Consider the following 22,958-nt stretch of genomic DNA (forward strand, 5'->3'; position numbering starts at 1 on the left):
AGACGAAGGGCTGGAGTGCCAGTTTCTAACACATGGAATTACCTTTTCCTCCATAAAAAGTCTTCTTGACTTCGGGTTATCTGTGGCATATTTTAGGTACATTCAAGTACAGAGATACGTTCAAGCAACCTCTTGTCTCAGTCTCACCTTTGATTTGTATACTGCTTATGGGCTAATACTTGTATTTGTACAGCACCAAGCATAGCAGAGCCTGTTCTCACAGGCAGGTTCATCAGCCCAATAACTGTCAGCAGCAAAGATACGTGCTCAGGCCAGAATATAATCTCTAATGGCCCTGTTAGTGAAGAGGAGTGATTTTGAGAAGCACTTGGACATGATTAAATAGACAGCTTTCGTTAATTAAGCACTGTTTGGGCTTCAGGTGTTGTAAAGACCCCAGATGGCCCCATATCCACCACCTCTGGTTGCTGATGGGGTCTGCATCTCCCTCTTCTTATTTCTCATGCTCAAAGTTTTCCTCCCTGCAGCCTGTTTGCTGGAGTGCACAGATTCCCTCCTCCTCCTCCTCCTAAGCAGGAGGTGGGCAGGTCTAACTACATTAAATATACAAACATATTCCCTCTCTGCTCCACTGAGGGCTCGCATCAGTGGTCCAGCAGCAGCAAAAGCTGAGCAAAGGCTGCCCAAAGGGCTGGGGGAAGGGTGAGCACAGCAGCATTAGCAACAGATAAACCCAGCAGCCAAACCAGCCCGTAGGAAAGGGGAGAGGAGCAAGCAGCATAGCCCAGGGAGCCTCTGCATTTCGGGTCTCTTCATAGGAGCTTCCTGCAGCCCTTTTGCATCTCTTGCAAGTGTATGTGCAGTGGTGTCCCAGGAAGAGCATCCTTCAGGAGGAAGAGCTGGAAATCAGTCAGAAAAGAAAACCCAAACCAACCATCAGCTGTTATCCCTTCCCAGAAGTAGGTGAGAGGCAGGGAGAGGAAGGAGTTTAGGGGAATGAAGCTGGAGGATCCAGAGACTCCGAAAGGAAAAGTTGCCCTGGCAGGAGACGGTGCGTACTAGAGCCTGAGCTCTGCTCCACAATGGGATTTGTTGTATCTAAAGGAAACCTCCTCCTCTTCCTCTGTGCCAGCGTCTTCCCTGGTAAGTTTGAGAAAGCTTTTCTACCCCTTCCTCTGCTCTTTCATCCCTTATCCCTCTCAAAGGCATGCTGCAAAGACCGGTCCCTGTTACCACGGGATTTCCCCCTCTCCTGCCTGCTCCTGCCCCATCACTGCAGGTCCTCAAAATTCCAGCCTCTGCTGAGCAATGCTTTGCTTTTATTTTCTGATCTTTGCCTGGTTTGATGGGGAAAGGGTTAAAGCCACGGTGGGGAAGGGGACAGGAAGGAGAACACAGGCAGGGGCTCAGCATCCTGCTCCTTGCCTGGGTTTTTCTTCCCTGGGTAAAGTGTGTTAATGTGTCTCCGGGCTACAGCTCCGGCTGGGGAGAGCACAGCCAGCGCTCGGCTAATGCTTCCCTTTGTATAATCCAGGGCAGCTCAAGACTAAATAGGAGCCACATTCCACGAGGGATGAAGGAGAGCCCCCGGCTCCCTCTCCCCACTGTCCATGACAGAGGATGCATTTCCAACCCCCTGGAAGAAGGGTGGCTTTAATCTTTAATAACCGACAGGCACCTCTGATGATTCCTGTAGTTGTGCGTGCAGGGTCAGTTGTACATGCTGCTTCTTGCAGCCTCCAACTTTTCAAGTTATTACTGAGAAAACTGTGGTCTTGTTACCCAATTTGTGCTCTCTCCCATCCTTTCCCTTCCCCCATCATTTTTGTGAAAGACCAGCTATGAAGGTTAGTTTGAAGAGCTGAATTCCATCTGCCTTTTTTTTCTGATGCATTTGATGCTACTTTTTATGTGTAAATCTGATCCCAAATCCCAGTCTCCCAGTAGGAAGCTGCTTTTTCCTTTTTGGCTCACTCTTCCAACATCCCTCTTTCCCACTTGCAGACTTCAGTGCTAGAAACTTGCCTCGAAGTAGCCATAAAAATTAGACCAGATTCAGGGGAGGGTGGCCCATGTTGTGTTTTCAAGTGATATTATTAATGCCCCCACTTTCTTCAAACCAATCCTGCAATAGAAACCTTACATTGGGAATTGGCCACGGTGGGTGAACTGGGTGAGAAATCATAGAATCACAGAGTGGTTTGTGTGGGAAGGGACCTTAAAGCTCATCCAGCTCCAACCCCTGCCACGGGCAGGGACACCTTCCACTAGAGCAGGTTGCTCCAAGCCCCTGTGTCCAACCTGGCCTTGAACACTGCCAGGGATGGGGCAGCCACAGCTTCTCTGGGCACCCTGTGCCAGCGCCTCAGCACCCTCCCAGGGAAGAATTTCATCTTCTAATAAATGGCAATGCCTGGGTAGGGGGGAGGCGATTCATCAGTGTGATGTGTGACACCCTCCCTGTGTCCCCACTTACCCATCTCTGGGGTTAGCCCATGTTTCCTCCCCAGGGAAGGCTCCAGTTATGCCAGTTGGAGCTACATGTTTTACACCTCTGTGCCCCATCCCTTCCCCACAGCCTTGAGCCATGTGGAGACCCGGGCACACGCAGAGGAGCGTCTCCTGAAGAAGCTCTTCTCTGGGTATAACAAGTGGTCTCGCCCCGTCGCCAACATTTCAGACGTGGTCCTCGTCCGCTTCGGCTTGTCCATTGCCCAGCTCATCGATGTTGTAAGCGAAACTCATCTGGGTAACAGGCAGCCAAAATTAACTGGGCTGGGGCTTTGGGAGAGGCTCCTGATGCATGTGGGTTTTAGTGGCTGCTCCAGGGTTGGGCTGGGAAGAGTTTGGTTGGATTGGGAAGTGTTACCATGCAGACAACTCTGCTGGAATGAGGGATGACTTGTGTGAGTAGCTGGTCATTAAAGTGAATCCTTTATTCTTCATTTACTACAAGCAAAATCCCCAATTCCTTACAAAACCCTGTGGGACTGATCACAGCAGAGCTGTGGAGCAACTGGTGTAAATGACAGAGAGTCCTGGCTGAGGAGAAAACCCAAATAGCTGGTTTGGAATTTGAGCTATAATTATTAACACTAATTCACACAAGCTAACAGGAACAGTCGCTTACACACCTCTGGGTGGTAGCTTGCCTGAAGAGCTTTCTGCAAATTAAAGTTCTGGCGTTATTTTAACTAATCTGGCAGATAATAACAAGCAAATTGCTCCTGAATGTTTGTCTATATAGATGTTACACGTATGCAAACTGCATGTGCTACGTGCAAACCAGAGTGGTTCACACTGCAGACTGATGTGCAGTGAAATAGCATTTACAGGATTACTCTATCACAGTGTGTAGGGGTCAAGTGCTGAATCCAAAGGAGATCCCTTCAGGGCTACAGATGTTAAGCACCTTAACAGGCTTTCTAGCTGGTGCAGATCTTGCTCCCAGATGCTTCCCTCCCCTGTCCCTGCTTGCATGCAGTGCTTCCCAGGACAGCGTGTTTGTGTGGCAGAGTAAAAGGGGTGTGATAATGGGAAGTGTAATGCAACTTGGAGACGTTACTGGTGTGGGACAATCATAAGAGATGACTCCACAACATTCTGTATTTTGAGATAAGGGGTTTGAGATGCAGAGGACACAGAGTTGAGGTGGGAAATCAAAGGCACAAGCTGCTGGAGAGTCGCATCTCCTTGTGCACAAGCCATCAGCTTCCAGCTTTGCAGCACAGAAATGGTCTTCCATTCCCTCCCTCTCTCTTGCATCAGCCTGAGAGATCCAGAGCTGTTTGCAGTTGCTAATGTTGAAGTTGTACGGTTCTCATCTGAATAATTGATGAGACTAAAGATGAGACATTAGTGACTGTGGAGGCAGGAGGGAGACTTTCTATCATGCTGTGCTGGCCTGTGAAGACGGGGGATCAATATACCTGCTTCACAGTGCTTTCCCCAGCATACTTAAGATGAATTAGTCTAAAAGTCATGTCAGTGGTCAGAAGTGCATCTAACAGGCAGTGCTGGGCCAGGGCTGGTGGGTACAGAGCTCTCATCCCCACCTACCCCAGTCTGTGTGGTTGGAGACTGATGACACCACCACCACTGCACCACTTTGCTGTCCCTTCCCCATCCCAACAGTGGCACTGCTTTGGTATAAATCCCACTTCAATTGTTAGACCCAGCATTTGGCTCTGAATGAAAGAAGTCTGGAAGAGAAATCAGAGCTGTATTCAAGCCCCAGCTCCTGCTGACAAAAACTGTGGAACAAAAGTCAGTGTGGAGTTTGACATCCCTGTGTGTCCTCGCCTCACCCTGGTGTGCAGAAGGTTTTCTGAGCCCGCATAAGAGTGGTAAGGGATCAAGCATGTGCCTAGGAGCAGCCACTGTGAAACACATTTGGACTCCTAAGCCTGTATCTCTCTGCAGGACCTTGTGTGCTGTGTTCTTCTTGAGGGAAGAGGCCAGAGAGTGCAGCACCCCCGTTGGCTGCTGTCACCCACTGTGCTCTGGGCTGGCTCCGTGCAGGAGCAGTCAGCTGTGAAGCAGGAGCAGGCAGACAGTCATTAGCACATTGTAAACCCCCTATGGGATAAACCCAGGGCTCTAGAGTCGTGCTTTGTCGGGTCAGAAGGATGGCAGAGCCCTCAGGTGTAGTGATGGGCAGGAGTTTCTGGTCTGCTCCCTGCAAGGGAGGAATATTCCAGTGAAGGGGAGCAAGACTGGGATTCCCAGTGCAGGGACTGCAGTGAAGACCCTCAGATGCTTGAAAGTGGGAAGAGAATAGATGCTTAAGGATTGGTCCAGTCCAGGGCATGACAGACACATCCGATGACATTCCTCATCTCCCAGCAGCACCCAAGGATGTAGCTGGATATTTCCCCTTTCTTTGTTGCTCGTTTGACTGGGTTTTGTATTCCTTCCACATGCTTCTGGTCCCTAACCCTGGATGAGGGTCTCTCTGATCAGGTTTTACACCCGGTACCACAACAGCAGTGAGGGGGAGGCACATCTCCTGGCTTTTAGTGTTCACAATTAATCCTGAGCTGCCATAAGAGCAAGGTTAATGACAAGCAGTTTGCTTCCAAATGAGCCTTGTCAACTGAGCCAGTTTGGATGCCAACCAAAGAGAGATTGAAAAGAAGCAAACACACAAACCAGCTTTGAGCTCTGGTGTGACACTTAAATCAGACCAGTGCTAGGCTCTGCCCCATGTCATTCATCTTAGTGATTTACAGAGCGGTTGTAACAAGCATGTGAGGCAAGCAGAGAGCAGCAATTAATTGTACTACAGTCCTGTCAGCATTATATTTGCCTTACATTATTTAGAAGCATATATATATATATACACATATATATATTCTACCTTTCCATACTATTTGTACTTAGAGATGGAAAAAACTCTACCAACTGACAGCATGGGTATAGACCACTCTGTCCGAGGGGTAATGTCAGCAATGTAGCTTGGGTTTATTCAGAAAACCCAATTCATAGTGCTCTAAGTTGATATATTTGGTAGAAGGAGAATACTGCTGAGCTTCATGTTTCCAGAACTGTGTTCATGGATAACGTTTCACAGTAGAAATACTAAACACTCTTTGCAGGTGAAGCTGAGCATTGTAATCCATGCCTATGTGTGAGTAAGGATATATGCATCCATCATCCCCTTCCTTCAGTGCTCAGATCAAAGCCAAGCTGTGGAGCATTTTCCTCTGCCTGGCCCCATCGTCCCAGGCTGAATCCATCAGCATCAAGGAAAATCCCAATGAATTCATGTCTGTCTGCTCAGAGGATCACTTAGGTGCAGGCTCAGCTGTTCAGTGGCATCAGGCAGCTGTGCCCTGTCCCACGCTAAATGACAGAAACATCTGCTTTTTATTTCTAAGGTGGGACTTACATGTATTGCAGAAGTGATTTGTAATTACAGAAATGAAGTACAGGCAAGAGAAATGTAATGAGTTCCTTGGGAAGCTTCATCTGCTTCTGTAACCAGCCTCTGATCTTGCATTGCAGGATGAGAAAAACCAAATGATGACCACGAATGTGTGGGTGAAGCAGGTGGGTGCACCCAAATCTGTGCTTTCCCCTGTTCCTTTTCAGTTCTGCAGTGTGAACTTTGCCAGCTTTGTAACTGCCTCATCTTTGCAGGAGTGGCACGACTACAAGCTACGCTGGGACCCCCAGGAGTACGAAAACGTCACATCCATCCGAATCCCCTCTGAGCTCATCTGGAGGCCAGATATTGTCCTCTACAACAAGTAAGTGTCAAACCCACCCTTGCAAATTTCTCTGTTCATGGTGTTAAAGGTGCTTCTTGCAATTATTCCTACTTTTTTTGTTCTCTGTGGTTGAATTCCATGTAGATTCTCACAACACATGTCCCAGATGTCCCTTACATGACATGACTAACGTTTATTCCAAGGCCTTCATTCTCCTAATGATCCTTTCTCTGGACAGTGAGTTTTGTTGAGGGATGCCAGGTATTGTTCTCTCTTCACATGTCAGATGCACAATTAAGCTGGATTTGAGCTTTCTGTCCTCTTCAATTTCATTCCACTGAGGAGCTCTCCCCTAATTCATCACCATCAACTGGAAAAGCCAATTACTGAGCATGGGTTTAAATATGGAAAGTGTGCTGGGCCATGCCAGACTTGTGTGTTTGCAAATACAGTTTTCAGGTCAGCCCAACACCACTCTAGAATTAGTCTTAAGTAGATATTTGTTCCTGATCCGGAATGCTTGAAATCTGTCTCTTGTATGGACTTTTCCTAGGGAGCAGGGGGTTGTTTTCTTCTTTTCCTTTGGAGCCTGTTGATATTCTTAGAAAGATTGTCTGTCCAAGTGTCAAGACTGTTTTCTCCTTTGCTTATCATACCAGAGCTCTCCAGTCTCATTGGACATAGGATATCCCAGTCTCCTTCCCCAGCACAGGCTCCAGAGAAAACACTTACTGCCAGCATCAAACAAATTCATCTTTATATGTAGCTAACACTCAGAGAAAACTCTCACATCAGAAGCCAGGCTCATTTTTAATAGTTGCCTGGCTCTAGTTTGATATGAATTTGCTTTTGGTTTGAAAAGAAATATATATGGCTGAAAGAGGAATCTGTCCAGGGGACTGTGAGCTTTGAGACCGTGGAAATTGTTCTCTTTCCCATTAGCTTGTCCCTCATTTTCAGTGGTATGGAGTGATTGCAAACCTCTCGGAAATCACTGCATCCTCACACAGCACCTTTCAGAGATTAGACCAATGGAAATGACTAATTCATGGGCACTTGGACCTTGCTGAACTGCAGGGACACAACTCTCAGCATAAATATTGTATTACAAGTGCCTCAAATTGCAGCCAAGAAGGTGTTCACAGCTTCCTCTGGAAAAAACGAATGTCCTTGTCCTTCTTATTGCTTAATTAATGACAATGGTAAGGATTGGGGTTTTTTTGAGCCTACGATTGTTGTTGTGGTGGACCATAGTGCCAAAGGAAATAGTGCTACACAAATCTCCATCACCTATGGCACCTTTGTGCTTCAAGCCATCTACTTGCTGGAGTGACTGGTAGACAACAGCCTGATGTACCATGTCTGCATCTCCTCCCTTGGCTCACTGTGCTCAACATGGTTGATGAGCATGGTCCATGCACTAAAGGAGGCCTCAGCATCCTTTTGTGCTCTGGACATTTTGGGATTTATACTCTCAGAAAGCAGGTCCCAGAGGTCAATGTGCATCCAGGCCACAGAGCTGGGTAGCCTTTGGCTTATGCCCCTTGCATGCTCTGCCCCTCTGCTGTCCTAGTTCACTGCTGCTGTCAGTGGTTACTGCAGGGACTCCAGGGAGCATCTGCCTATCTGCTGGCCACGGCAGCTATTCCAGAATGTCATCCTTATCCTCTTCTTGGGCAGGAACCTTCCAGCCTTGCCCACCTTATTGCTTGGCTCAGTCTGATGTGCAGGGAGGTACAGCAGATAGTGGGTCTAACTGTACTAGTGACCCACTACCACACAGGGACATCCAGACCCCAGCTACCTAAATCCAAGCTGCTCCTCTCCCTTTATCCATACTTCCCATTAATAATCATGCATTTCTCTGTTGGCTATCATGAGTCTATCATGCATTTTTAATTGGTTACTTTATCCATCAATTAAACATGGATGTAGGCGCCAACCATTAGCCAGTCACTAATGGTTTTCCATTAATTCTATAACTCTTTACACCTAGATTTGAAAAAAAATCATACAGCCTCATGTAAACTGCTTTCTGCCCTGTTATATACTTCTCTCTTCTACCTAACTTCCTACCAAACACATCTGAAGGCTCTTGGGAGGGCAGCTCACCAACTGAATGATCAGACAGTGTCTCTCCTTGTGGGCATCCCAGCTAGAAATGTTTCAGAAAGAAGGGCTTTGCAAAGACAGTGACAAGTCATGAGTGGTGCTAACAAGGGTTCTGCCTCATATTTTATATATACAGTAGGTATTTTTATATATATTATTTAGAGGGAATATAAAGTAGAAACTCTTAACTCTGGGTCCCTAAGACAAAGAGACTATGTGCAGAGAAGTTGGTGGAAGAGACAGAGTGGCCACACTGGCCTTTTGCACCACTCAGGCTTTTTAATGTGAGCTATTTGATACTTATCACATGCTCTGGCACAAGTATGGTATCTCTGTTTGGGATCCTATCCTCTGGAAGAGACTTTCTGGGCAGGAGATTATACAGATGCCTCTTCTGTTTTCATGTTGGGGTATATATAGAAATAGTGAAATTTAAATTGATCTGAAATTTATATTTTTAAGGAAACCTAACCCCTTGCTGTGAGGCTATTCTCAAATCTAAGCTCATTATTGTCAAAAACCTCCATTCATCCACTCCAGAGGCCCAAATTAAATCAGTAAACTCAGCTGGTTTGGCCTAGAGAGTATATGTAGTTGTCAACATTCATAAGGAATCTAAACCCAAATTAATATCCTACAGGGAAATTAATATGCTGTTGAATTTTCAGGCTCGATGAGATAAGTTCCAAGACTCCGTAAATAGTTTCTACTCAATGTGACAAAACACATATAACAGAGGAAAATGAGTTCATAGTGAAGTGACAGAGCCTTTCCTTTGCCAAGAAGGCTGGCTGTTCCTTATCTGAGGCTGTAGAGGCTCTTCAGACACCACGAAAACATTGATACATGAATTATCTAATCCTCTGTATTCACTTATTTTCCCATTCATGAATGGACTTTAAACACGTTTTAGTTTTTCTTTGTACATTTAAATGAAAATACATACATAATGAGGAAATAAGCTCTTGGAGCTGCACTTGGATATTTTTAATGCTTCTCCACCACTGTGTTGAGCCATTTGGCTCAGGTATGACATAGAAACTCCAGAGGAGAAACCCCCGAAACCTCAGCTTTGCAGCCAGATGCTCCGGCAGCTAAAGGCTGCCCAAAGGAATTTAAGCCCATGTCCGTGAGTCTAACGGATGGGCAGGAATGTGAAATGTGAGCTTCAGGGGCTGCTTTTCAACTGGATATTCATGGCAGCGTCATAGGATTTGTCTTCTCTAGCCTGATGATTGTAAAACCTGAGAAGAAGCTATTGGGGACATCTAGACTTCAACATCTTTGTCCTTCTCAGTATTCTCTGGTGTTAGTTGTTCCAAAAGTAACGCCTGCCTTAGCCTCCATAGTCACAAAAAAACCCCAACCAGGAATAAAAGACAAGGTCATACATGAAGGGAATTCAAATACAAATGTCTGTAATTAGGAGTAGGAAATATCTTGAGGAATTCACCCAGTGCTAAAATGGGCACAAAGGATTACTGGTCTGGGTTAGAAGATCATCTCTCGATGAGAAAGTTCTTTTGAACTACACTATAATGGCTTGTTCTTTTGAGCTACATACTATGATGTTTGCAACCAGTGAGATTTCTGGAGTAACGCTGGTTTCCTGACTCATCCCAAAGCTCTTTGGAGGAGAAATACCAAAAGATGCCCCAGTCTAACCTGTAAAATATTGGACTCATTCTTGACATTTTTCTTTGTGTGTATGTGTGTACTTGCTCAGGTCTTGTCATTTTGCACCAGATTGTATTTAGAATAGTCTCATAACCATTACTTCACACTTAAGCTTTCCTGATTCCTCTGGGAGTTTAAATGTTTCTGGAGAGGAATTACATCTCTAGATCACTTTGAAGTTTGCTGCCAAGCTCTACCCAGTAATACAAGTCTTGATAGAAAGAAATCTAGAAGAGTGATCTCTCTCATGGGCTGTTGCTGTGTTAGCATCCAAGGACTTCTTCTACTGTTATGCTACAGACAGAGCTAAAGGTTTGCCTCCAATGTGCTGCTGAGGATGCTTGGCAAAGGGAAGAATTGAATTCAAAGCCTTCTGAGAAACTTGGGCTTATTTCCTCTGTCTGGCACGTTTCTGACAGATGCTTATTTTACTGAGGAACAACCAAAATATCAGTTACCACTGATTCCTTAACATTTGAAGCAAGCAAAAGCTGAGATGTGGTCTGAAGAGGTACACATTAGTGCACAGACACCTCCATCTATCTACCCAAGATGATTTGTACCCAGGTTGCCAGCATCTTGGAGGTATTTGAAACCCAACCAGACAAGGTCCTGATCCTCTTGTAGCTGACCCTGCTTTGAGCAGGGAGTTTGGACTAGACTATCTCTATACCAGTGCATTTATAGTTATCATTTTGGTAGCACAAAACAATAGATAAACATTCACTGGTTTGCCTTTGGAGAGGACTTTAATCTGAACATTACAGGAGTATCTCTTTAATGTGTACCATAAAGGTGCAGGGTGCATTCTTTAAAGAGGTCTTGAAACTGCAGTTTTTCTTGGTTCCTGATCTTTGATGAGAAATGCTTTAAATGAGGACATTCTAGTGATATCCATATATGCATAGAGCTCATTTTCAGGCCTTTAAAGCTCTGTTTGGATTGAAGTTTTATCATCAGAAATGAAAATAAATGTGTACCTCATTTACATGCATGCTGAAAACATTTAATTTCGTGAGATGATCTATCTCCCAACTGCAGGGAAAATAGACAGTGGAAAAAGAAAATGGAAAGTCCCCATCAGCAGAGCTTTTTAATGAAATAGGGCTGATGGCTGCCAGTAAAACATTGCCATTGTGGAAGCCTTATAAACTCAGAAGGTTTTAGAAGAGCAGCCTTTATTCTCAAAATGAGAAATCAAAGGCTGCAGAATAACAGCAGTGCTATTTCCTTGGCAAAAAAGTAAGCAACTGTCTTCTCTCTATATTGGTTTGTGCTATTGTATTTGACACGAAGATGTGAAAGCTCCATTACTGACAGATTTGTAGAGCGCTGAGGTCAGGGTGATCAGGAGAGCCTGATTATCTTCATTCTTAAGTTCTTCTTGGGATGTTGACCTTGCACTTGCTCCTTTTTCCTAATGGTTTCTCATGACAACTGTCACAACACAGTGGTCTAGATTGAATGAGGTGAAAATGTGTTATCACTGTAAAGGAATGACTGCAGATTTTTGCCAGCCCTTTGCATCAGATCTCCCACCTTCCTGTCTAAGGAAGCATTCTCATTATGCAGTCAGGGCTGTCAGCACATGGGTTTTTCCCACAGCAAAGAAAACAGGGTTTCTCCAATCTCCTACCTGCAGACTTCAATTGCAGGAGGTTGTCTCCTACTTCAATTGCAGGAGGTTGTCTCACCTTCATCCCTTGGAGGAGATAGATTGGGGAAAGGCTTTGCAAGACTGGTCATAGGCAGGTGAGCTTGTTTACTCCTTTTATCATGTCAAGAGGAGCAGAATGAAATCCTTACCCCTGATTAAAACCTCTCTCTGGGTTCATCAGCCGAGTGCCAGCTTCCAAATCCAGTAAGCATATGCTTGAAGGTCCAGTGTGGGTGGTAAGCTTGGAGAAAGAGGCAAAAATATATGTATGTACGAAGGGTTAAGATAAGTAAAAACACTACCTTTGCATGATAAATAGCTGGCTTGGATACAGGCTATGTACAACAGCATAGTTAATTTAGCCTGCTTGCCAATTGCCCAAATATCTTTACATTGGACTTCAGTGAGAAGTTCAAATATGCTCAGTAAAGTCGGATTGCTTCACAGCCTTGTTAGCTTGGTGAGGGAGAAGCAGGAGGATCCCACGGTGTTTTAGGGCTCCTCAGAGTCATTATCTGACTCTCGGATACAAGAAGCTGTCCTGCTGCTGGTTTCACTCCTGCCATGGCACTGCAGGCAAAATCCAGCTTGGAGGGCAGTGCCAGTGTTATCTGTCATAATGTGTGAGCTGGAGGACCCAGGATGGGGCTGGGTTTGTTGGGCAAGCAATTAAAACTCTCATCTTCCTCATTAAAGCAGCAGATCATTTATGGAAATAATTGGCCCACTGTTTATACACACACAGAGCATCACACTGGCTCCATCTATGCTTGCAGGAGAGAGGTGTGTGGCTGCTCATGCAGAGCCCAAAAAGCTGCCAGATGAGACACTGCAGGGAATGAAGCACAATTTATGAATTATTATTGTTCCCGGATGAATTTTAACGAGAGTTTCATGCCCTTTTCCACCAGTTTCTGGAAGGAAAACCACACACCTCTGCTGTTTACCCAGCCACTTACACATTACTCCACCTATGAGGGGAAACACTAGTCGATGCTCATTATCCCTTTTCTGGAATATGAGTCTAATTCTAAGCATATTGTTCCATTACTGAACAATTTAATCATGCCTCAGAAATGGCATTAGATGCAGAATTGGATTCCAAATTCCTTTGAGATTTGGAAGGAAATCCACTAAGAACAGCAAACATGGGGCTGTCACTTGCTGTGTTTCATGTCTCAGACCAGCTTTACAGTGCAGGCAAAGCCCAGGAGAAAAGGAAAGCTGATTTTCATCCAAAGCAAGTGGTCCCAGAGTGTAAATTAGATTCATGAAAAAGGTAAGGAAGGAATTGGATAGAAGATGGTACAGGCTTTGTTTGGTTTCATTTACATCAGAGTGAAATACAGTGGTGGTTTTGTCTTCAGCCCTCTGAGAGAACAGGCTGAATTTGTACATATTTTTAGCTTTCTTGTCTAAAACCAAAAAAGACATTTTAAAAAGCTCTAGAAAAAGTCCAGTTCAGAGGCCAAAAACCTCCCAGGTCCTTTTGTATTCTTTCTTTTTGCCAAGATCCTCCACAAAGAACAAAGACTTTCCATTATAGAAACAAAGAAAAGTTTAGTAATAACCTGGTTTTCAACTACATGGCAATTCTGAGTTTATTTAATGAGCAGTACTACACCAGTCTCACTGGGAGCCGGTGTGGTCATGGGCTGACGAGGATGCTTCATGGGGCAAGAGGAAATATCAGAAAGGCATTTTTTCCCCTTCTTTTGCATATGAATTAATGGAGGATCACCTAAAGAAATAAAGGTTCCTTTGCCTTCTGCAGCTTGAGGGACCCCACTGGATCATCCCCATGTGTTTATCTCGCTGCTGGTGAGGAAGAGGAAGGTGTGACCCCCTTGTACCCTGTCACTGCGTGGCTGCTGTCAGGGCACATCTGAGCACTGATGCAGCAGAGCCGGACCGAGGGAGTCTGCTGGCTGCTGGGCGAGTGGCTGCAGGCTGGTTGGGCTCCAGCCGGGAGGGCTGGGCACACCAGAGAGCTTCTATCTACATCAGCCTGAATAATTAATCTCAAGTTTTGAGCAGAAGCTCTCCCTCCCCTGCTCAGCTCCCCCTTTGTTTAGCAGCTTTGCTGTTTGCGACTCTGCATCACACAACAGGCTGCTTCCTTCCTCCATATCCCCATATCCATATCCTCTGCTTGAATGGGTGTGTGAGATGGTTCCCAATTCCCTCTCTGCTTTTTGGATGCTCTTTTCTCTGTTCCTGTAGCTGAACCTGAGGGCATTGCTCTACAAACAGATTCCACCTGCCTTGGTTTTGGTTGGGATTTCAACCTTTCAGACATTAGCTCATGATGACAAGAATCACTGCTTTATCCACACCTCACCTACATCTTTATGCTCCTGAACCTGGGTATTTGATCTGGGTTGTGACTGTCCAAGTTTGTGACCATCCATCTTCTGTCTGCAAGTAGAAATCAAGGGAGGACAAGTGTCAGGTTCAGTGGTTAATGTGTAGTAGCAGACATGGGTGTGAGGAAGGAGCAGAACTGTGGCTGGTGATGCTGAGACAGGTGGAGGCCAATCCCATTCCCAGAGTTTCTTAGTCTCCCTCCTTTTCCCAACATCATTACAGCTCGGGTGTAGCATTCCTTAGTGGTCTTCCTTCCCCCGAGTCCCCAGTGCACTCACCTCTCCTTGATCTCCTCGCTTGTTTGCCAGCCCCCATGATGAGCTGGAAGGAGCCGGTGTCACGGCACAGTGGTGTGGGAAATGAGTGCGCTGATCAGCTGGGAGAATACAAACAAACAAACAAAGCTGTTGATGCATTAGCTCTTTCGCTGGCTGGGAAGTGGATTTCTGATACAAAATCCTGGGTTGTGAGCCATTTCTCTTACACCAGCACACAGACTCCACCTGAGAGTCCCTGTAAGAAGACACCATAAAAGACAGCTCTCTTCCTGACCGGGAAATCAAGAGATTAACGTTCATTATTCCCATTAATAGGATGCTCTTGCTGTTTTCCATGTAAGACACCAAATGATTACCAAACACTTCATTTAGAGCAGCTGTCACAATTAATTCTGCAGAGCCCACAGCCACATTACCTGATAGTGGTTCCTCCCTCCTCTCTAAAGCAAACTCAACCCTTTCCAGGGCATTTATGGAACACCTTTGAGGAAAACTTGTGTATGTTCCCATCGAGGACCTGACTTACTCAGAGTGAGGGCTGACATTTGCATGCAAATGGCATAAGCCAGCAGAGTTCAAAACCCACTGGATGGAGCAGATTGATCCAGTGTTGGTACATGATGTGCCTCTTGCATCTTTCGGGTGTTCCAAGTGTGTTTTTGGCAACCAGGCACTAAATATCCCATTTCTTTAACAGAGTTGACGTGTCTCAGAGAAGTCGGTTTTTATCTTCTATTTCTCCCCAGTGCTGATGGTGACTTCGCAGTCACTCACCTGACCAAGGCCCACCTCTTCTATGATGGGAGAATTAAATGGATGCCTCCTGCTATCTATAAAAGCTCCTGCAGCATCGATGTTACCTTCTTCCCCTTTGACCAGCAAAACTGCACGATGAAGTTTGGCTCCTGGACCTATGACAAAGCCAAGATAGACTTGGTGAGCATGCACAGTCATGTGGACCAGCTGGACTACTGGGAGAGTGGCGAATGGGTCATCATCAACGCTGTGGGCAATTACAACAGCAAGAAATATGAGTGCTGCACAGAGATCTACCCCGATATAACTTACTCCTTCATTATCCGGAGGCTGCCACTGTTCTACACCATCAATCTGATCATCCCCTGCCTGCTGATCTCCTGCCTGACTGTCCTGGTCTTCTACCTGCCCTCTGAGTGTGGAGAGAAGATAACCTTGTGCATCTCTGTGCTGCTGTCCCTCACTGTCTTCCTGCTGCTCATCACAGAGATCATCCCATCTACCTCCTTGGTCATCCCTCTGATTGGGGAGTATCTTCTCTTCACTATGATATTTGTTACCTTGTCTATCATCATCACTGTCTTTGTGCTCAACGTGCACCATCGCTCCCCGCGCACCCACACGATGCCTGACTGGGTGAGGAGGATCTTCCTTGACATAGTCCCGCGCCTCCTCTTCATGAAACGTCCCTCCACAGTGAAAGACAATTGCAAGAAGCTCATTGAATCCATGCACAAAATAAGCAACACACCAAGGCTTTGGTCCGAGATCGACGTGGATCCCAACTTCACTACCTCATCTTCTCCCAGCCCCCAGAGTAATGAGCCATCACCCACCTCTTCCTTCTGTGCCCATCTCAAGGAGCCAGCCAAGCCTCAGCCTATGTGCAAGTCCCCTTCTGGGCAGTACTCTGTGATGCACCCAGAGCCTGTAGAGGTGACCTGCTCCTCCCCACAACCCTCCTGCCACCCCCTGAGTGACACCCAGACCACGTCCGTCTTGAAAGGCAGATCACTGAGCGTTCAGCAGATGTACAGCCCCAATAAGGCAGAGGAAGGGAGTATCCGCTGTAGGTCGCGGAGCATCCAGTATTGCTACCTGCAGGAGGACTCTTCCCAGACCAACGGCCAATCCACTGGCTCTCCAGCATCCCAGCGGTGCCACCTAAATGAAAAGAAGCCCCAGCACAAGCCCCCTCAGTGCAAGTGTAAATGCAGAAAGAGCGAGGCAGCTGGCACACCAGCTCAAGGAGGCAAGACTCACGGCACCAAAGAGCAGCACCTCGTGTTGATGTCCCCTGCCCTGAAGCTGGCAGTGGAAGGGGTTCACTACATCGCAGACCACCTGCGAGCAGAAGACGCAGATTTCTCAGTAAGTGTGATTGATTGATTCTGGTTGGAGCTAAGGAAGAAGCTCTTCCCTGTGAGGGTGCCGAGGCACTGCAACAGGTTGCCCAAAGAAGTGGTAAATGCCCCATCCCTGGCAGTGGTCAAGGCCAGGTTGGACAGAGCCTTGAACACCCTGCTCTAGTGGAAGGCATCCCTGCCCATGGCAGGGGTTGGAACTGAATGATATTAAGGTCTTTTCCAACCCAAACCATTCTGTGCTAACTTAGCCTGCTTTCCTTGGGTAAGTAAGTCAAAAATTAGCCGCTAAGGAAGCCCCACTGAATCTGAGGGCTCTATGGAGAGCATACTTGCTGATGGCAGGCTCAGCCACCCCTGATATTGTGGCTTTTGAACACACTGGACACTATAAGCACAGCTGGAGAGTTTGTCCTTGGGGTGTTAGCAAGCACATGAAGTAGGAGGGTAGCAGATCATGTTCAATGCTGCTCTAGAACAATAGGATTTTCCTACAGAAAATAGGAATAAAGTGGTTGTTCGGTGGAAAGGAAGCAGCTATGATGTGAACGAGACCTAAAAAGCAGTCGTCTGGTGGGAACTCAGCAGACTTACTCTTTATCAAGAAGCCTCTGGCAGATGGGGAATTCACACTCTGTTTTTCATTAAGCATTGACTCTGGTTACAGAGCCTAGGAAAGCAAATTCCCAAAACAGGATGTGGGAAGCCCGTAGTAGCATGGGGACATTGCAGGGTATGTTTAGCTCTGCGTGATGCCATTCCTCATTAGTGGACTTCCGCTGGAGCAGTTGGCTCGTGCAGGAAGGTGGGTGGACAGACAAATTTCACGCTTACTCCAGGGGGGGTAAATATGGCTACAAATAGAGAAGGAAAATAGAGGCTGGAAGGATTTCTTTTCATGGACACAGTGATGCACATACAAATGCCACATCCTTTCACACCTCCCCTGCAATACTATGCATACAGTGTGCTATCTAATGATGGCCATAAAGAAGGAAACCTCAAAATAACCTGAAGTTAGTGTTCTTCCTAAAGGGAAGTCTTATGTAGCTTTTCCTAGAGGGATCTGTCAGCAAAAGGTACTTTTTCAGCTGTGCTTACAGTTTGATTTTCTCACCATTCAGAGTCAGTGCAAGTCATAGTGCTTTTATGCAAGACTTCCTGGGCATGAAGAGTATCTTTCTATTTGCATTTTTCACAGCACTGAGCACTCAGCAGCAGCAACAAAAGATTAAATGCTACTGTCCATTTATATACTCTTTGGTATATAGTTGGAGAGGCTTCTGTCCTTTAATGTATTTCACTCCACAACATCCCTCTGAGGAAGTAACTGGTTCTTCCTCATCTTGAGGAGTGACAGCCAAAATACAGAGATGAGATGACCTGTTCAAGGTCATAGCACAAATCTGTGGCAGGGATGGGCTGGGAATCCACGTCTTCATTAGCTGACAGCTCCAGCGCGCTGTGTTGGGCTAAAGCATTTCACCAGCACGTTAGGGCTGCAGGAATTCAACTCTGCTCTCTCCTCCTAACAATAATCACAAGTAAACCCATGGAAGCCAGTTGATTTTAACTCATTTGTTTTCCTATGGTGCAAATGAAAGAATATTACACCCATAATACTTCCCATTTCAACTGATTCTCTTTAAGCAAAGCTTGTTGGTAATCATCAAGAGTCATTGAATATCTTGGGTTCTTTCCTTTTAGTCCATGATTACAATTTTCTTTAAAATGAATGCAGTCTTCAGAAGCCAAGAATTTTCTGCTTCTACTTTGCTTCTTCTACTACTCTTTCCTCTTGAAATGAAGCCATTATCCTGAAGAGAAAGCTATTTACAGCACCAGACATCAAAAGCAGAAGAAAAGGAGATGCTTTGAGGGCTCTGAGCAGAACGCCAGCTTGTGAGCAAAGGCACCAGGAAAGCATCCAGCAGTGAGCAGAGAAGGGTCACCCTGATGCACCAGGTTCCCCAGGGAGAGCCTGCAAACCTGCCCACAGCTTTCTGTTCTCTCCCACCAGTTGTGCTTGTCACAGTGGGCAGAAGTTGGGTTTTCAGACTTGGCACCCCCGTTTTCTTTTTCCAGATCCAAATAATACCAAGTGGGAAAGCCCTTTTTTTTTCTGCAGGTGGAAATGACAAAGAAGCAGGAAACACAATGACCTGGAATCTAAATTTACTGCAAGGAGCAGAACGGATCTAATAAAATGAGAATTTATTGGGAGTTAAAAAATCAGCACTCAGAAATGTGCTTTCATCTTAAAATCAAATTGTGGCATTTCTTCATGGATGCCTTCAACAAAGCTATCAGCAGACACCTCTGATGCAGCTGCAGCCCTGAGACACCGCTCACTGTCTCTTGGGTAATGTTTTCAGAGCCATGCACCTTCCCCGAATGAGAAGAGAGCTTCTTTTGATGTTCCTGTCTCTTTCTACTAAAGCACCATTGCCACGGGGCCAGTGCTTCTGAATTAAAAGTAAATAGCTCATTTAATTAAGTGCTTCAGCAAAGGGAAACTGGGCAATGCAAGAGGCAGTTGTTTGTTACAAAAAGATATCTGCAAACAAATGCCAGCACAATGGTACACAGGGGAAAATGCAAGACCAGATTGTCCCAGCAAATGATAGAAATGCCATTAGAAATTAATTACAGATTGAGAAGCAAAACAAGTTGCATGTCTCACACAAGCCAGAATAACCAAACAAACACCACCAGCATTGTCTGGAAAGCTGCCTTGTCCTCACGCCTGTGCGCATCTCTGGACTAAGAAGAAGACTTTGAGGATAGCTTAAAAATAAAATGGGAGAGAATATAGCTGAGGGGGAGGAAATATGGGATAATCTCACCGGTTTATTTTTAACAAAGCACAGTAAAACCCCCTGGGACTGCTCTAATCTGTGTTGCTCTGGGTCTTGAGGATCAGATGTCACCAAGGCACCCGAACCCTCCGCTCAAACCCAGGGGCAGGATGCCCCATTCCCCCTGCTCAGCCCTGAAAGGAGCTGAACCAGGGAAAAGCAGCAGATTCCCTCACTTTTGGGGAATTTGTGGCTGGGGAGTCAGCTGTTCCTGCCCCCGATCCTGTCCCAAATATAGTTTTGAGTGAGCTTCTTAGAAACTAATCAAAATCCAGCTCAGGAGTTGGGCTGGCAGATGTTGACGGCCGCATGGATGCTGGCAGAGACGTCCCTGCGGATCATGCTCCACGTGAGGTGCTGGACCATGGGGAAAGGCTGCAGCCCTGACAGGAAGCAAAACACATCACAGATATCCAGATAATGGTCTTTTCCTCCTCCTCTTTGGTTCTCTTTCATTATCTCTCCATAATTTCCAATTTCACCCTTCTGTGCTCTCGGTCTGAAGCTGGATATTGATTTTGTAAACATTTGATGAGCTCCTAAATGTCATTTTCAAGGTAGGCTGGGAATTTCTGCATACACCATTATAGGTGAAAGCAAATTCCTCTTGAACTTTTCAAGCTGTTCCTCTTCTCTCATTCCCCCTTTCTTTTCTCAAAGAGAAACTCAGCTAGTTTTGCTTCTTTGTATGATCTACGCTTGTTTTTACTAGCACAGATAGATACTCAGAAAAGCTTATTTTGCCAGAACGGGGCACTATTTGCACAACCCAGCTTCCCAGTTGAACATCAGATGATAAATCTGATTTTCTTTACACATTGGGTGCATCATGAAATACTAATTCCATAAATACAATCACCCAGAGCTTGTTTAGCAGCCCTTCTCATGAGGGGTTTTAAGCATCAGAGACTCACTCCAGCTTTCAGCAAGTGATGAATAGATCAGAAAATACAAACAGCAAAGGGGAATTAGGCACTCGAAGCCTTGTCCTTGGGATGAGAGAATTCCTTTTGATTTCAAGGGTGACTATTTCTTTTACTCACACCATTAGAGATGGATTTGCTAAGGGCTGTACAATCATAAAACAACATGGTTTTCTCCAAGAAGATAACAAGCTTCAGGATGAAGCTCTATTTCTTTACCGCTGCCTGCTGAATAGCAAAGACCTGCTTAACTTGGCTCTGGTTTTCAAGGGAATAAAATAATCCATTGCATGAATATATTTAACTGATTCCCACACTTCTGGAAACGTTCAGGTATTCCTGAAATTTAAGGTGATTTGTTCAGAAAACAAATTAGGGAAAACATGATACGCTTTCCAGTGCAGGCTTCATTTCCCAATTTACAAAGCTGCTTACAGAGCCAAGGAGCTGGAGCAATCCCAGGTGATTTAAAGGCTCAGCCAAGCAGTCCACATGTCAAGTAATGAGAGGTGTAGTTAAAGAGCTCATTCTGCTGGCCTTGCTTCAGCTGCACGTTGTCTGCATTGAGGCACAGAGTGATGACAGGCACTTTGCAAATACATTGGAAGATTGATGATGAGTTTGTGAAAGGTTCAGCACACCAAAATGAGGTAAACACACTTACCTTACCTGCAAGCAGTAATTCTCTTTGCTTCATAAAATGTCACAACATTGGTCCTGGAAGCCAGGGTTGTATATTCTCTCCCTTTGACACATCGTGGTTTCTCTATACAAGATATAAGATAACATTTAGTTGTGCATCCATGACTGACAAAGAGAAGACTCGGGTGAGTTTACAGAGCCCCTGTGTTGTGCTCAGAGCTTTCTTGTTTGGTGCTTGACAAATTATAATATTATAGGAGCTGGATTTGACATGATACCCGTGAAAACATCATCAGCTGCAAATGCCTACTTCATTGATACCTGGATTGCTTCCTTTACCAGAATGAATTTTCAGCATAATCAGCACATAGAATGGGTAGGGTTGGAAAGGACCTTAAGATCATCTAGTTCCGATACTACATCATCCGAAAAACAAACAAAAATCAAGCCAGGTCTCCCACAAATCATGTTTTACCTCATACCTGCTGACCTGGGCTACTGATTTGTTATTATCTCTGTTTGAAATGAACCTAGAGCCTGTGGATGAAAAAGCCTGTACCATTATTACTGTGCCATTCTTTCACTTGTGCTGCAGCTCTAGGCAGGGTGAAGCCGCTTTTCTTTCAGGGTCATGGGCTGGTAGGTGCAGTAAAGCAGCCCCTGCTTTGGCTTTGCTGTCCCCTTCTTACACTACACTCCTCACTTGCTGCAGTCACAGCCACTGAAGAGGCTTGAGCCAGCTCCTGTTGAGATGTTCTCCCTAAAGAGCAAGGCAGCGTGCCAAACTTCAGCCCTCGGTTCTATTAATCACCAAGTGGCAGCTATAATGGGTACAGCCATATCAAAAAACCCCTTTGCCATCTGATCAGTCCTCTTCCTGAGAAAGAGATTAATAACAGCAGTGTAATGAAAGAGGTTTTCATATGTATGCGGTTTCTTGCTTGATGAAATAGCCATTTACAATTCTTGCCTGATGGTATTAATAAGCACTAGACCTCCCCAGAGGGGAATTGCTGGAAAATCCTCCCACAGCAAGACAAAGTGGCTAAAAAGCAGTGTGAGGATGACCTCTTCTTTTATTTGCTGGTTCTTTTTCCCTACTTACTCACCCAAAGCTGTAAATCCCTTCGCCGAAAGAGTTTGGGTCCATTAATCTGTAAACAAATCTATTTAGGAGCATCGGGAAATGCAGTGATTTCTTTCCCCCTTCACCCCACCCTCCCCAGCTTGAATCTCAGCCTCATTCACACACCCAGTTACAGCTGCTGCTCATGGAAAATGGGATTGTGAGTGTGCAGACGAGCTTGATAATCCACGAGTGTATGTCATCCCTGGGGAGCTGTGAGCAGGGTTTGCAATTGCACATGCACACCCACACAGCCTGGGAATCTGTATCCCATATCAGTGATTGATGGAATAAGTCCTTGCTATCATATGGGAACACTAAATGTGGGACATTCTGCCCTATCTCTGGACTTCAATGAAAATATCCTATTTTGGAATTAAGCCCTGAAAGTCTTTAATCTCAAATCAATGTTAATAATCAACCTTTGATCTCTGTATCTGCAGGTGAAGGAAGACTGGAAGTATGTTGCAATGGTCATTGACAGGATCTTCCTTTGGATGTTCATCATTGTGTGTTTGCTGGGAACTGTCGGTCTCTTTCTCCCACCGTGGCTGGCAGGAATGATCTAAATATAACCCCAGATGGAAGAAAGTGTATCCCATTCTATGGATTTTAGTTACCTGGAAGGAGAGGAGCAGAGAAATGGAGGCAGCCCTTTGAATAATTCACTGCGTGTCCGCGCTTGAGTTGCTCCAGAGCTCTCTGGGAGGACTTTCCGAGGTCACATCATTTTGCCAAGACATTTTCATCTCCTCCATCTAATTTAGGGGAAAAATTCTTATTAAAGTCTGTATATAGCATGGTGGCATTTATTGGCATATAGTCAGCAATGTAAGAACACAAGCTTGTTCCCTAAAGCAGCACATAAAGAGGCTTCACATCGACAAACCAGCTCCTGGCAAATTAGCTCCAGTCATCTTCAGAGGTCTCAGTGTGCCCTGCCCAGTAATTTTGCCCTATGAAGCTGATTCAGGACTGTGTGTCCCTGTATGAGTCATTTTATAAATAAAGTTCCAGGTTTGGGA

The 22,958-nt window shown here is 45.4% G+C and overlaps 1 protein-coding gene across 1 annotated transcript; it reads left to right on the forward strand.

Annotated features, from left to right (window-relative positions):
* Window positions 1–1,040: 1,040 nt before the first annotated feature.
* On the forward strand, window positions 1,041–22,958 carry CHRNA4 (cholinergic receptor, nicotinic, alpha 4 (neuronal)). Its single transcript, XM_010024353.1, has 6 exons — window positions 1,041–1,104; window positions 2,540–2,691; window positions 5,968–6,012; window positions 6,103–6,212; window positions 15,011–16,391; window positions 22,377–22,958. The coding sequence occupies exons 1-6, from the start codon at window positions 1,044–1,046 to the stop codon at window positions 22,500–22,502; spliced, it is 1,875 nt and encodes a 624-aa protein (XP_010022655.1). The 5' UTR covers window positions 1,041–1,043; the 3' UTR covers window positions 22,503–22,958.

The sequence above is a fragment of the Nestor notabilis genome, unplaced genomic scaffold (genome assembly GCF_000696875.1).
Source record: "Nestor notabilis isolate BGI_N333 unplaced genomic scaffold, ASM69687v1 scaffold4441, whole genome shotgun sequence".
NCBI classification, from domain to species: Eukaryota; Metazoa; Chordata; class Aves; order Psittaciformes; family Psittacidae; genus Nestor; species Nestor notabilis.

What these genes read in the sequence shown, in the direction of transcription:
- CHRNA4 (XM_010024353.1), top strand. Translation starts at nt 1,044, where the DNA reads ATGGGATTTGTTGTATCTAAAGGAAACCTCCTCCTCTTCCTCTGTGCC. An exon ending in TTGCCCAGCTCATCGATGTT is followed by an intron (nt 2,692 to 5,967) that starts GTAAGCGAAACT and finishes CTTGCATTGCAG; the next exon opens with GATGAGAAAAACCAAATGAT. An exon ending in CAGAAGACGCAGATTTCTCA is followed by an intron (nt 16,392 to 22,376) that starts GTAAGTGTGATT and finishes CTGTATCTGCAG; the next exon opens with GTGAAGGAAGACTGGAAGTA.